The following is a 13,385-nucleotide window of genomic DNA, read 5'->3' as shown; positions in this document are numbered from 1 at the left end:
TGTTTTAAAAACAGGGACATTATTGGTTAAAAATTTTATTAGTTAGAAAAAAAATTAAGATTTTTAAGTAATCTTAAAATACATAAAAAAAATGATTATTTTTATATTACTATATATATAATTAATAATAATTACTATTAGTTTTATAGAATTATCAAAATATTATATTACTTAATAATAAAAAACATAATAACGTAATTAATATAAAGTGGTATTACTGATGTAACGTGAAATACCCTCAAGTACCCTCCAACCAAAAGCGCCCTAATAGTAAACTCTGTTTCCGTGAGATTTTTGAAGATACCGTACCGAACACACAGCGGAGCCCAAACGCTTTAATTGGAAGTTTATTTGGCAAAACAACGAGTAAAAAAACATTTTGCCTTTTTGTCAAAATAATTGACTTTAATAGCATATTAGAAGTATTACTGTTACATTAATATATTAGTCATATCATATTATATTATTATCTACTAATTTATCATTATAAAATAATAATGTCACCTTATTTGTGCAAATTCAAATATTAATTCTGGATAATATATTAAATAAACTTATTTATATTAAATAATAATACTGAATTAACTGAAGAATAAATCCTTATTAATTTATAATTAAGAAAATTAACTGAAACAATGAAAAAACCTTCCCTTCACTCATTTAAGGCAATGCGCTTCTAGTTGGGGAAATACATGTACTGCTACCCAAACAGAGTGCAAAGCACGAAACAAAAGCCGTTCCCTTCCCTTGCTTTCACTTACCAGGACAAAAACCAAATCAAAGCACACCCTACCTCTCCGGCAAACAAAAATGGTAATATTCTTTCAGATTCTTAATATTTCCTCTCTAATCTTGTCTGTGTTTTTCCACAGCTTTAAGGAGTTTTTCGTAGATTTTTTTTTATTATCTCTTTTAATATCATGGGTCTTGTTTCATCGGTTTGTTTGTTTTGGTGCAGTTGTTTTTTTCGTATTTCAAGGACTTGGTGGGCAGGGAAGTGACTGTGGAGTTGAAGAACGATTTGGCGATCAGAGGGACCCTGCACTCAGTTGATCAGTACCTCAATATCAAGCTCGAGAACACCAGGGTTGTTGATCAAGACAAATACCCTCACATGGTACACATATTTCCTCTCATAACTTTCTAGGGTTTTTTTTTTTTTTTTTTTTCTATTAATGTTTCAATAATGAACATCCATTTTTGAATTGTGCGACTGCGGTTGGAAATTTAGGGTTCATTAGGGCATCTGAACTTTTTTTTTCTCTCTTTAAATTTTAGGTTTACCATATATTGAATGTAATTTTCTATTGACTATGGTTTTGCTTTCAATGATTGGGTTTGATAGTGTGAAACTAATAGGGAAATTAGGGCTGTGATTTGTTAGGGCTTTAGAAGATTCTAGAGCCTTGAATCTCAATTGTTGTGCTTATCAACTACCAAATTTGTAAGCCTTTGTCTTATAGAATCTGGCAGCTTGTACCTTTTATAGTAGTTACGGGATGATCTTGTAGTGCATCAATGTACTGTGATAACTTATGAGCCTGGCGTTTTCTGTTTTGTTGCTCTCCTTGGTCAATAATGTTATTACTTTGCGTTTACCTTCTTTGAAGGAATTTATTCTGGAGGTGAATTGGCTTTTGCACTGATTTTTATCATGAAGTATTATAAGAAAATGGGTACCTCTGCAGCATGTACTGCTATTGTGTTTATTCTGGGATTTGTCATTCTTTTCCTCCAGTGATTACTTTATTTTTCTTATGACACCTGATCTGATTATCTGCTGAATATTGATGAGTTTGATCTGTTCATGTTTTTCATAGCAAATGTTTTGATGGGATGATATTGGTGCTTATGGATATAATTTAAAATGCTTTAGTCAGGGTTATGATGTAAAATTCCTGAGTTTGTGGTATATTAAGGTTTCGAAGCTTTTGGGATGTTAAGATACATTCCTAGGTTGAAGTTCCACAAATTGTAGAGTCAAAGAATATTAAATTAAATTTGGAAGACAAAACAACTTAAAAAATAGGTTGTGGTTTTCTCAATTTGAATTTATTAATTCTTAAATTGATCTAGAATTTGAATTTATGGTTCAATGATATTCAGTTATCCATTTGGAATTTCTCTTTAATCTTATTAAAGATTTTACAAGAAAATTTAGTGGCTGGTCATTTAAATTTTGGTGCTATAAAATAGTGGAATGTTTGGGTGTATTTACCCTTGGTTTCTCATGTTTTTGTAGGCTGATCATATATGGGAGAGATTTTGATGCACTTATTTTGTAGTTTTCTGATGCATTAATGATGCACAAATAAAAAGTTGAGTTAAAATATCATGTCAAAATGTGGATTTTAATTACTATTTTTCTCTATATATGCTTGTTCATTTCCCTTCAAATTTTTCATTAATTTCCAGAATGTTGAATATACTAGTTGTAGATATTGTTGATGGTATACCACTAAGTTGTGTTCCCTCAGTCAAGCATGTGTTTTATTACCCATCTTGTTTCTTTGTAGATCCTCAATGTACTTCTTTAGTCTAATGCAGATGTTATTCCCCTTATTTATCCATCTTTCTGTTTCTTAATAATTTGCTGGGTGCATTTGATGACCTTTTGCTAAATTACAGCTTTCAGTGAGGAATTGTTTCATCAGGGGATCAGTGGTGAGATATGTTCAATTGCCTCCAGATGGAGTTGACGTTGAGCTGCTTCATGATGCCACAAGAAGAGAAGCTCGGGGTGGCTGAAGTTCATTGTCTAAATCTTTAATGTACTTTTATGGATATTAATTTAAATTACTTTTTAATGTAATAGATTTTTATTTTGAAGTAAGACTCCAAAGGCTGTATATTGGCCCTGCAATAGGCCAATGTGGACAAAATCCAGAGCCCCTCCTATTAATTGGGAAAAATGTTCTTGGATTGTGTTAACATCTATCTGTTTATGAATTATTTCAGAAGTCTGCCCTTTGGAGAGATCTATATTTTCTTTAATCTCATTGCATGTTGAATATATATACGTGTGTGTGCGCGTGTGAGTGATGCAACATTGAGTTCACAAATCGTATTAAGATTGATGTAGTCTGAGGGGTGTGCAAATGCCCAAGCTTTTGACTTAAAAAGTTGGGCATTAGCTATTAGAAGCATCATTTACTCTTGTGTGATAATGATAGAGAAATTTGGAGGATGAAAGTTGAAACACGGCGTTTTCTACGAAAGGTTTGTATGATCTTAATCCTATTGGTGTGTCACATTTCAAATGTATGTACTATGTGCCAGGTAATATTTTGATTGTAATAAGCCAAAAAAAAAACAAAATGCTGTTTTGTATTGTTTAAGAGCTAGTTCCTGAGATCTCTCCTAATAAGTTCCCTAAAACTCTGACGAGATTCTCATTCTCTCATCTTGCCATCGGCATCTTTTACCTGTAACTTATAATATATCAACTTTCCATGTATAAATAAAAAATATTTATTAGTTAGTTACCTATGCTTTTAACTGTCTTCATATGTATCCATTTCCATTTCTTAACAAGGCCGGGTTTATTTAGCACCACCTCCCCTTCACCACGCAACTCCCTCTGCTGTTTTCTTCTCTTGTTTCATACATGCATGTATATTTGGACCATGTTTGTCTATACAGATTTGTGTTCCCGAAGTAATCACCATTGTTGTAAAACATGTCTCAAGATACTGAATAAAGAGTCGCTGAAAATCAAAGGTATGTACTTACTATACATATTGCTGTTTTTTTATTTTATTAACATTTTCTATTTATTTGGTTATTTTTCTTGCATCTAGGAGTTTGTGGTACACAGAACAAGGTTTGCTAATAGTTACTGGCTCAGTAGATCCATCCATTCTCGTAAACACAACAGAGAAATTTGGCGTAATTGCAAAGCTTTTGGTTCATGAAAAAGATCCCATTCATGCCGAAGAAAAACTAGATTAATTCTTGAACAACATGCAGATTGGCCAGGCTAGAAATGTAAGTTCCTCAAAGGACAAGAAAAATGACAACCATGACAAGTTAGAAGATCATCAACCTACTTCAATCACAATGATTATCTCGACTATTATAATGGTGCTCCTTATACGAGTCCTTATGTGGTTAATCACCGTGTACCTTTTCTCTTATTTTTTTAGTTTGGAGGGGTATTTTTGCAATAAAGTTAATTTATTTTTTATAGCCGTTGGAAAGCGTGCACTTGACGCTAATTTAAAATCGCCCTTAAATCTTGAACGTTAATATTTCCCACCGCTTTGCTTTACTTATAAATACAAACATGAAACTTGATGGCGCTGATATTGGAATATTAGAATTGGAGAGCTAAATGCATATCCAAATATTAGAATCAGAGAATGTCACCAAGACAAAGAGACTTCTTCAACAACGTTGATTAGTCATTAGTCCCTTCCTTTCAATGCATCTACGTAAATTGGTCTTCATTAGCCCCTTCTCTTCAATGCATCTAGGTGAATTGGTATTTTGTAATTTGTTCGGTCTGACACCATCAAAATGAGTGTTTCATTCTAGGTTTAGTTTTCTTCTTAATTCTTAATTCTTAATATTTTGTTCAAAATTCAGGGTATTGATTAAATTTTTGGAGCTTTTGATGTTTATTTTACAGAATTAAAATTAATATGGGTGTTTGTTATTTTTAAAAAATTAAGGGGAATAAAAGAATTTGGGACAACTATAGGGTTTATTTTTTTCCTATTCTGGAATATGAATTATTGAAAGAACGAAAACTAAACCCTAGTTATGTGCCCGGCGAATCTCCCGTTTTTAGTCAAGAGAACCATTTTTGCAGGTGGTTGAGATGGACACGGGATCAGATCATCCCGAAACCCTAGCCAGAAGGTTCTCCTTTCTTGTTTCTTTTTGGGTTCTATTAATGCATTGTATTATCATTTTGTCAAGTATTTTTTCTTGAATAGTTTCGTCGCCGATAAAATGTTAGAATCATGATGGAGAACATATTTAGTTAGGTAAACAACCATTGACACATCATTATGATTGAATTAACTTAATTTTATTTGAACTTCTATAAAGATCATTGGTTAAGCATTTCTCAATGAACGATTCAGTGCCTGAGAAAATTTAAGAATCATAATGGAGAATATATTTAGTTAGTTAAACCATTGGCACATCAGTGTCGGTTTAATTAATCTGGTTTTAACATCTTTTAAGCCAAAGAAAATAAAAGAAAATCTTGTTTCACTGATCTGTAACAGCTTTCATAATCAAGATATGAATCAACATGTTGTTTCTGTCCACTAGAATGATAATAAATTGGAATTTCTTGGGTTGAACTGAGTTTTTTGTATTCCTGTTTTATTTACAGGCACAAATGTCCTGCATGCTTTAAACAATTTAAGAGAAAGGAACATCTTATTGAGCACCTGAAGGTCTCATATCACTCAGTTCATCAGCCAAAATGTGGTGTTTGTCAAAAGCACTGCAAAACTTACGAATCTCTTCATGAACATCTTACTGGTATATTTTATTTGCATGCTTATTCTGATCAATCTATTGATAAGTTTCTTAGTTTGGTTTTTCTTTATTCATATAGGTCCATTGCGGAAAGCATGTTGTTCAAAGATTTTCTCTGATCTAGGCTGCAGTCTTTGTTTCAAAATATTTGATAACCCCAATTCCCTTACCAAGCATAAAGAAGGATGCTGCCTTTCTGCACCTGCTCCCTCTGTAAGTTGGTTGGTGAAATTTTTAAGTGTCTCATTATGAGAACTGAGAATCTTCTCTTCTCACAGTGTGTTAAACTTTTTGAGCAATCAATTGAGAAAGTCCTGTAATTCTTTAGACATTCATGTGCTAAATCGTGTTGATTATTCTAGGGAATAGCAATGCGTTGTGCAGAATCTCAGGAGAAAATTTCAGGCGTAGTTGTTAAAAATCACACTGGCAGAGGCCATGGTGCAGTAGCCATGGACTGCGAAATGGTTAGTGGTGGAGACAATGGATCACTCAACCTTTGTGCTAGGGTCTGTCTCATTGACGAAGATGAGAATATAATTTTCCATACTCATGTTCGACCTCAATTCCCTATCACAAATTATAGGTACATTCCTGTTATGTATTGTCTGTTGTTTTTCTAAAATAATTGTTATGAGTGAATGTGCTGATCATTCACATAGCTTCATTAACTTTTTCAGATATGACGTAACTGGGTTAACTGAGGAGCATCTAAAAGATGCCATGGCACTAAATGAAGTGCGGGATAAAATTTTGCAAATTTTGTACAATGGAGAGTCTGTTGAGAAGCTAAGGTTGGATGGTGGAAAGGCTAGACTTCTTGTGGGTCATGACCTAGAGCATGATTTAGATTGCTTAAGAATGAACTACCCTGAGCACATGCTGAGGTATAGTGAACATTTTATGGGTCCTGTTCTGGATAATAAATGTATCCTATAAATGCTCTTTTTTCAATTAAAAGATATAATGAAATATGCATAGAAGGTCTACTAAAATTTCAGGTGCTTGGCTTCTGCAGCTTTGGATTTGGATATTTTGATAACGCTTTTTTATTTATGATCTATGGGACGTTTTAATTATTAATACGTGCTTTATATGAAGTTTTGTTGTAGCTGTAAAATATAACCCTTCTCTTGTACGATAATAACATCCTCTTCATTCAGGGATACTGCAAAATACTGTCCATTGATGAAGACAAATCTGGTTAGCCACTCGCTCAAATACCTCACCAGAACATATCTGGGGCAAGTTACTTCTGTCTTGGTTCTATTCTGCAAACTGATTCTTTCTAATGTTCTTTTTTATTTCACCAGCAATTTTTTCCCTTGAACTTTCTTGTTCATATGGTGGTTATTATCTAATTTGTACCTCTATTGTATGTGCATAAAGAGATCTTTCCTCATGAAGTATTAAAACTAGTGTCTCCTAATCCGCACTACAGTTCCACTGTTTAGCGCCTATGGACATTTTTTTTTCTGTTAGACAGGGAGGTTGTAAGAACAAATTAAAACAATCTCTGTTTTGCTCTATCTCTATAATAAGATGCTCATTTAGTGTGATTGTGAATGAAGGGCAGTACTATTGGCAATAATAATAATAATAATAATGATAATAATACTTGATAGAATTTGTAATTTATTTTGGGGTTTGTGGAATTACCAAGCACATAAAATTATTGATCAGGCTTTTGTTCACAGGTACGATATTCAGTCCGGGGTGCATGACCCATATGAGGATTGTGTGGCAGTGATGAGATTGTACAAGAGATTTAGTTGCCAACTTGATCATGTGGAAGAANCGGTCAGGATCATCCAGGAGCTGTCTCAAAACGACACCGTTCCATTAATTCAGTACGATGCCGTTTCAGCATTCACTCACAACAGACTTAATACGATAAATGCGAGAATCTATTCCAATAAGGCCTTCACAATCACTTGAGGGTGATATGTTATTCAATTTCTTCGATATATCTTTGACAATGTTAGCTACAAGTTTTGACTCAGGCCTAACAATACGAAGAAGAGAAATATTGAGTTTAAAGCAATGACCATAAAGAAGAGAAATAGTGGAAATCAGGATCGTAATGATAGCTAGTCATGTACCATTGGGTCTTAATTAAGGTTCTTCTCTGCTTAAGCTTTTCTAATGCAGATGAAGAAATGTGTTGAAGTACAGATGAAGACCTGCAGAATGCAAAACGCTCTGACTTTAGGCCTTCAGTTTTTAATTTTGTCTCTGATTGTTGCAAATTATACTAAGTAGTAGTAGTGTGGAAAAACAGAAAAAATGTTGTGAATTAGTGTAAGCTTAGTTTAGGCACTTTGGTTTATGGGAAGATATTGGATATAAATGTGAGTAAGCAGGTTAATTTAGTGTCACTCTAGGCCCTTTGGTTTACGGGAAGATATTGGATATAAATATAAGTAAGCAGGGTTGTTTCTGCAAAGATTAGAAGTTAGTGAGTTAAGCAGGACTGTTTTTGTAAAGACAAAAGTAGAAGTCACACGATGCATTTTGTAACTGACCATATAAAGTCAGTTTCATCTGTTTTGTAACTACTACTTCATTCAATAAGAAGATTCTAAAATTTCAGCACAGCTACCTTCTTCTCTCAATTCCTTCACTGCTTTTAATTTCTTTTTCGAATCCGCTCAACAACCTTCAAGAAGCTTCTAGATGAGGGGCTAACTAACTTTTACATAACACCAGCTAGTTAATGATTGAAAAGTCGATTCTTGAAATTAAGGTTCATATGAATATGGTTGAAATGATGATGATCGTGAAAAAAAGATTATGATTCTTGAAATTGAGGTTTATATGAATATGGTTGAGATATCTTTTGGCAACGCTAGCTAGTAGAATAACATATGATTGGCTGGACTATAAAAATAAGCAAAACCTAATTAATTATTCTGAACAGATGCCCGGTGGCAGTTGCCATTGATACAAATGCTAAAAACAATTTTCCGGTGATTGTCATTTGTCCTGCATTAGGAAAGAATCACGTTATAGTTACGTAGCTATCCTATATAAGAGTAGGCTCCGCATTAAGTAAAACTCACAAGCACAACATTCACGGTTAAAAAGATTGTCATTTGCGCAAATAAAGAAATGTCGTCGTATACTGAGGTTTCAGCAGTTGCAATTTCAGCACCAAAACCTATTCGTCACACTACTAATTTCCATCCCAACATATGGGGAGATCAATTCCTGAAAGAAACTTCTGAATATAAGGTATAGCCACGTATCTTGTACACGAGTTATAAATTATAAAAGTCTCACATTCAAACATGTTTTGCATGTATAACATAGGGATAATTTTGTACCATAGTATTGGACTAATGTAATGTTGAGATTTAGGTAGAATGACAATTTAACATGATATCAGAGTCAAAGGTTTAAAGTTTAATTCTTCACATTTAACTCCATAAAAAAAAGTTGAAAAAAGAATCAAATTTCATGTAAGGATGTCTATTAGACTACTGTAACGTTAAACCCTCACTAGTTTGAACTTTTAGATGAGATAGCTACTTAACACATAGAGATACCATGCATGCCGTTCATATCATGTCTCATAAATTTTTTATTTTAAGAAATACAAATCATATACATTAATTCAGATGATAAATTTAAATTAGCGTATAGATGTTAAAATTCTCTGTATATTTAAACTTTTTTCTTCAGGATACATATAACATAGTATATTCTTCTCTCCTTGATTCTTATATGCAACCCTATTTAGAAATATTATAAATCCTCTTTATAGTATAAATAAATCGATTACATGTGCATGCACGCATTTACTAATGGATTGGAAAAAATATCTATCCAACGAATAAATCAAAATCTATTAGGAAGGGTGGCCGTAGTCCTGCTGGGAAACTCTTCTGTGAGGTTTCAATTACTATAATCTGTTGCAACTTTAATTTTTTTTATATATAAAACTGTTACATACACTTTTAGATACATTTTAATTTTTTATTTATTGCTGCCATACCTAATTATATACTTTTGTTACATATATCAAGTATTACTGATTTTGTAATATATTGTGTTCATGTTTTAGTGTGTGCGCGTTATTATTATTATCATTATTTTATTTTGCAGCCAATTGATCCTAACATTCAAAAAGAATATGAACAATTGAAACAAGAGGTAAGGTGGATGATAATGGATACTACAGTTTCCCATGCCCAGAAATTGCACTTGATTGATGCAGTCCAACGCCTAGGCGTGGCTTATCTATTTGTAAAAGAGATAGAAGATTCGTTGGATAACATTTCTAGTGATAGTAACAGTGATGATTATAATGATCTCTGCACTGTTTCTATCTATTTTCGACTTCTGCGGCAACATGGAATAAGGATTTCCTGTGGTAAGTAATTTTCTTAAGCTATATAAAATATTGCGCACTCTTCCAAATTATAAACATTAGCATCTCTAACCGAAGTTGACATCTTATATAAATGTATAAGCAGATGTATTTGAAAAGTTCAAAGATTGTGAAGGCAAATTCAAGTCATCCTTGAATGATGATATTCAAGGCCTACTAAATTTGTATGAGGCAGCATACCTTGGTATTCATGGTGAAGATCTTTTAGATGAAGCCCTCGCTTTCACAACTGTTCACCTTAAGTCTGCGGTGTCTTGTGTAAGCCCTCGCCTCGCAGAGCAAATAAATCATGCTCTTAATTGTCCTCTCCGTAAAGGCATACCAAGGTTGCACGCAAGATTTTACATGTCTGACGTATATCCCAGAGATGATTCACACAATAAGACTTTGCTAAAATTTGCAAAGTTAGACTATAACATATTACAGGCATTGCATCGAAAGGATCTTCATGATATCTTACAGTAAGCTCCTCTGTTTATATTATAAAGGTGTTTTAAAAACATTATTTCATTTTTTATTATTAAATTATCTCTTATGTGTTTTAGGTTAGTTAACGAACAAAAAGTTATCGGGTGAAAACATATTATCTTATATAAATTGCATGCTTATAATAACTTGCAAGTACAATGGATTTGTGTCTCATAAGTAAGATATATTGTTGTGGTTATCATTAAGTTGAGCTGTATTTCAGGTGGAAGGAAAAGTTAGTCTTGGCTACAAAGTTCCCTTATGCAAGAGATAGAAGAGTCGAGGAATATTTTTGGATTTTGGGAATTTTGTTTGAGCCACAATATTCATATGGCATAAAGAAATTCACCCAAATTTTAAGTCTATTAGTCATCATAGATGATACATTCGATTCCTATGGCACACTTGAAGAACTCACACTCTTTACAGAAGCAATCAAAAGGTATCTCAAAGCTTCAATTCCGTTTGAATATCTTAATAGATTAAGGAAATCGAATTCAATAGTCATTTTAAATTAATGATGTGAATGTTTATTTGATTTACAGATGGAAATTGATGCCATCGATTCACTTCCAGACTACATGAAACACATTTATAAGGCAGTGTTAGGTGAGTACGCTGAAATTGAGGAACATATGGCCAACCAAGGAAAACCATGCTACATAAGCTATGCGAAAGAAAGGGTATGTGATTCTCACCCAAAAAAAAAAAAAAAAACCTTAGTTTTGCCTATCATAAGCTCTCACTTTTTATAAGTTTACAGAGAAAAAATATTTTCCTACTTTAATTGAACATTTGACCAAATTTAATCTTGTATTAAACAATTTTAATAAATCTAGCTACCTTTCCCTCCATGGTTTTATACTTGACTGGAAACAATTTTTGTATTAAACAATTTACGTATATTCGAAACTTCTTTTTTGCCTTTCTTGAGCATGGTTAACTGAGTTTGGTTATGCCCCTTAGCTTCAAACACTTGTTCAAGCATATTATGATGAAGCCAAGTGGTTCAATCAAGGCTATGTTCCAACATTTGAGGAATATATGACTGTTGCTCTAGAAACTTCTGGTGTGGAATTGTTCATTTCACTTGCCTATCTTGGCATGGATGATGCAACTAAAGAGGATTTGGACTGGCTATGGTCTAACCCTAAGCTTGTTAGAGGGTCAAAGGTTATCGTTAGACTTGTGGACGACATAGTCACTCATAAGGTATGTATATATTAAGGAAGGTTCATGAACACCATATCTTTTACCCTAATTATGACACAATTTTAGGCCAGTAATTTTAAGCACTTTTAAATGGTTGAGATTCGATACAACTTTCACATTTAATGCACTTTGAAAAAGAAATAATCCGAATTCAGTCTCAATCATTCAAATGTTTTAATGTAACTGCTAAAAAAGTGTGTCAAAACTTGTGTAAAAAGAAAAAAATGGGGCTCTTGAACCTTTCCCACATCTAATATATGCTTGCAATTTTCATCTTAGAAGAAAATTAAAAGCCTCATTATATACTTATTATATGCAGTTTGAGCAAGAGAGAGGACATGTTGCCTCTGCTATTGAATGCTACATGAAGCAGCATGGTGTTTCTGAAGAAGAGGCAGTGAAAATGATGAAGGTGCATGTTGAGAAGGCATGGAAAGACATGAATGAGGACATGCTCAAACCAACTTCTGTGTCAATGAATAAACTTGAGCGAGTTTTAAATTATGCATGTGCAATCCACGTTATATATTACAAGAGTGGTGATTCCTTCAACAATCCTCACAAACTCAAGGACAAAGTTGCCTTATTGCTTAGAGACCCAGTGCCACTTTGAAGAGAAGCTCAAAAATCTACCACTTCGCGATATGAGCAAGGAATAAATGAGAATAATGTGTTTATCTTCAGTCTGGGATTGATTATACTACACCCCTATTTGTACAAAATAAATTTGTATTAAAATTAATATATCAAATTTTAATACAAATTCAGAATAATGTTCTTATTATGTTGATGGTAAGTCGTATGCTTTTGATACACTTTGATGTGACTCACTTGAGACTTTCATCCTACACTTAAACAATTCCCAACAATACCTTCAAAATCTTATTTGAATGAATTTAACGGACCAAAAGTGATATAAAGAGAAAATAATAAAGGCAAAGATAAAAACGAACTACTCAAACAAACAAACAACCAATTAAAAAATTATATCACAAGCATTCAACGTGGTTCACTTTAAATTGATTACGTTTATGGGATGAATAATTTCATTAAATAAGAGAACAAACAATAATACAATGATTTAGTTTTCTCACTTTTCAGGTCTTAATCTCTGTACCTCGCCATGTCTCTTGTGTTTAAGTTTTTGTTGAGTGAAGCTTTAAACGGTGTCGTATTGCACCTGTCAATACGCTGTCGTTTTAAAGGTAACTGAAGTGACGAATCTCAGCCATCGGATTCAGCCTGATCTAACGACTCTCACCAGCGCAGTAAGTCAAAGTATATAAAGCCACAAATCTGAGAAAACAAACTGTGAATGGAAACCTCTCTTTCACCTTTTGCAACAGGGTTAGGGTTCTTGTTTGATACTCTTAATCAAGTCTTGTAATCAGGTCACAGCTTTTGGGAATATTGTGAGTAGAAGGATTAGGTAGTTCTTCTGGTGTAAGCATTCTGTTTCTGGGTTTGCTTATTGTGATTACAGTGAGATTTGAGGGTTTGTTGTAACGATTTGAGAGTTGGGTATTTTGGGTGTGATTTGAGTTGTACTTGTAATACTTTGATCCTTATAGTGCAGTGAGTCCCAATTTGCTTGGAGCTCAACGTGGATGTAATTTATTCCATTGGAATAAGCGAACCACGGTAAAAATCTTCCGTGTTCTTGATTGTGTTCTTGATTGCGTTCTTGATTGGTTAGTCTTGTGATTGTGTTTGTGAGTGTTTAAAGTTAGGTTTGAATTCGGTTTTAATCCCAACAGTTTTGCTCACTCATTGTCCCCGCTCTTCGTCTTTGACGGCTTCTCTCTGGGTTCAGTCT

At 33.4% G+C, this 13,385-nt stretch overlaps 3 protein-coding genes across 3 annotated transcripts; all 3 read left to right on the top strand.

The window, feature by feature from the left end:
* The first annotated feature begins 745 nt into the window (after positions 1–745).
* LOC116144146 (sm-like protein LSM2) lies at positions 746–2,982 on the top strand. The gene is made up of 3 exons (XM_031429602.1): positions 746–813; positions 959–1,117; positions 2,629–2,982. Exons 1-3 carry the CDS (start codon positions 811–813, stop codon positions 2,746–2,748), a joined length of 282 nt encoding a protein of 93 aa, XP_031285462.1. The 5' UTR covers positions 746–810; the 3' UTR covers positions 2,749–2,982.
* A 1,759-nt stretch (positions 2,983–4,741) lies between these two features.
* Positions 4,742–7,434, top strand: LOC116144139. Its single transcript, XM_031429594.1, has 7 exons — positions 4,742–4,863; positions 5,348–5,499; positions 5,576–5,709; positions 5,859–6,082; positions 6,177–6,383; positions 6,660–6,740; positions 7,194–7,434. The coding sequence occupies exons 1-7, from the start codon at positions 4,823–4,825 to the stop codon at positions 7,432–7,434; spliced, it is 1,080 nt and encodes a 359-aa protein (XP_031285454.1). The 5' UTR covers positions 4,742–4,822.
* A 1,173-nt stretch (positions 7,435–8,607) lies between these two features.
* Positions 8,608–12,182, top strand: LOC116144138 ((-)-germacrene D synthase-like). The gene is made up of 8 exons (XM_031429593.1): positions 8,608–8,730; positions 9,604–9,871; positions 9,975–10,350; positions 10,435–10,461; positions 10,581–10,860; positions 10,903–11,040; positions 11,324–11,569; positions 11,889–12,182. Exons 1-8 carry the CDS (start codon positions 8,608–8,610, stop codon positions 12,180–12,182), a joined length of 1,752 nt encoding a protein of 583 aa, XP_031285453.1.
* The last annotated feature ends 1,203 nt before the right edge of the window (positions 12,183–13,385 follow it).

This window comes from Pistacia vera, unplaced genomic scaffold (assembly GCF_008641045.1).
Source record: "Pistacia vera cultivar Batoury unplaced genomic scaffold, PisVer_v2 Contig439, whole genome shotgun sequence".
Lineage (NCBI taxonomy): Eukaryota > Viridiplantae > Streptophyta > Magnoliopsida > Sapindales > Anacardiaceae > Pistacia > Pistacia vera.
The sequence above is the reverse complement of the archived record's forward strand: the minus strand, read 5'-3'. Positions and strand labels throughout refer to the sequence as shown.

Bases quoted from the DNA above. Each gene is read 5' to 3' on its own strand.
- LOC116144138 (XM_031429593.1), top strand. From the start codon at position 8,608: ATGTCGTCGTATACTGAGGTTTCAGCAGTTGCAATTTCAGCACCAAAA. The intron at 8,731-9,603 runs GTATAGCCACGT...TTTATTTTGCAG, and splicing joins AAGAAACTTCTGAATATAAG to CCAATTGATCCTAACATTCA. The intron at 10,462-10,580 runs GTGAAAACATAT...GCTGTATTTCAG, and splicing joins AACGAACAAAAAGTTATCGG to GTGGAAGGAAAAGTTAGTCT.
- LOC116144146 (XM_031429602.1), top strand. The intron at 1,118-2,628 runs GTACACATATTT...GCTAAATTACAG, and splicing joins AAGACAAATACCCTCACATG to CTTTCAGTGAGGAATTGTTT.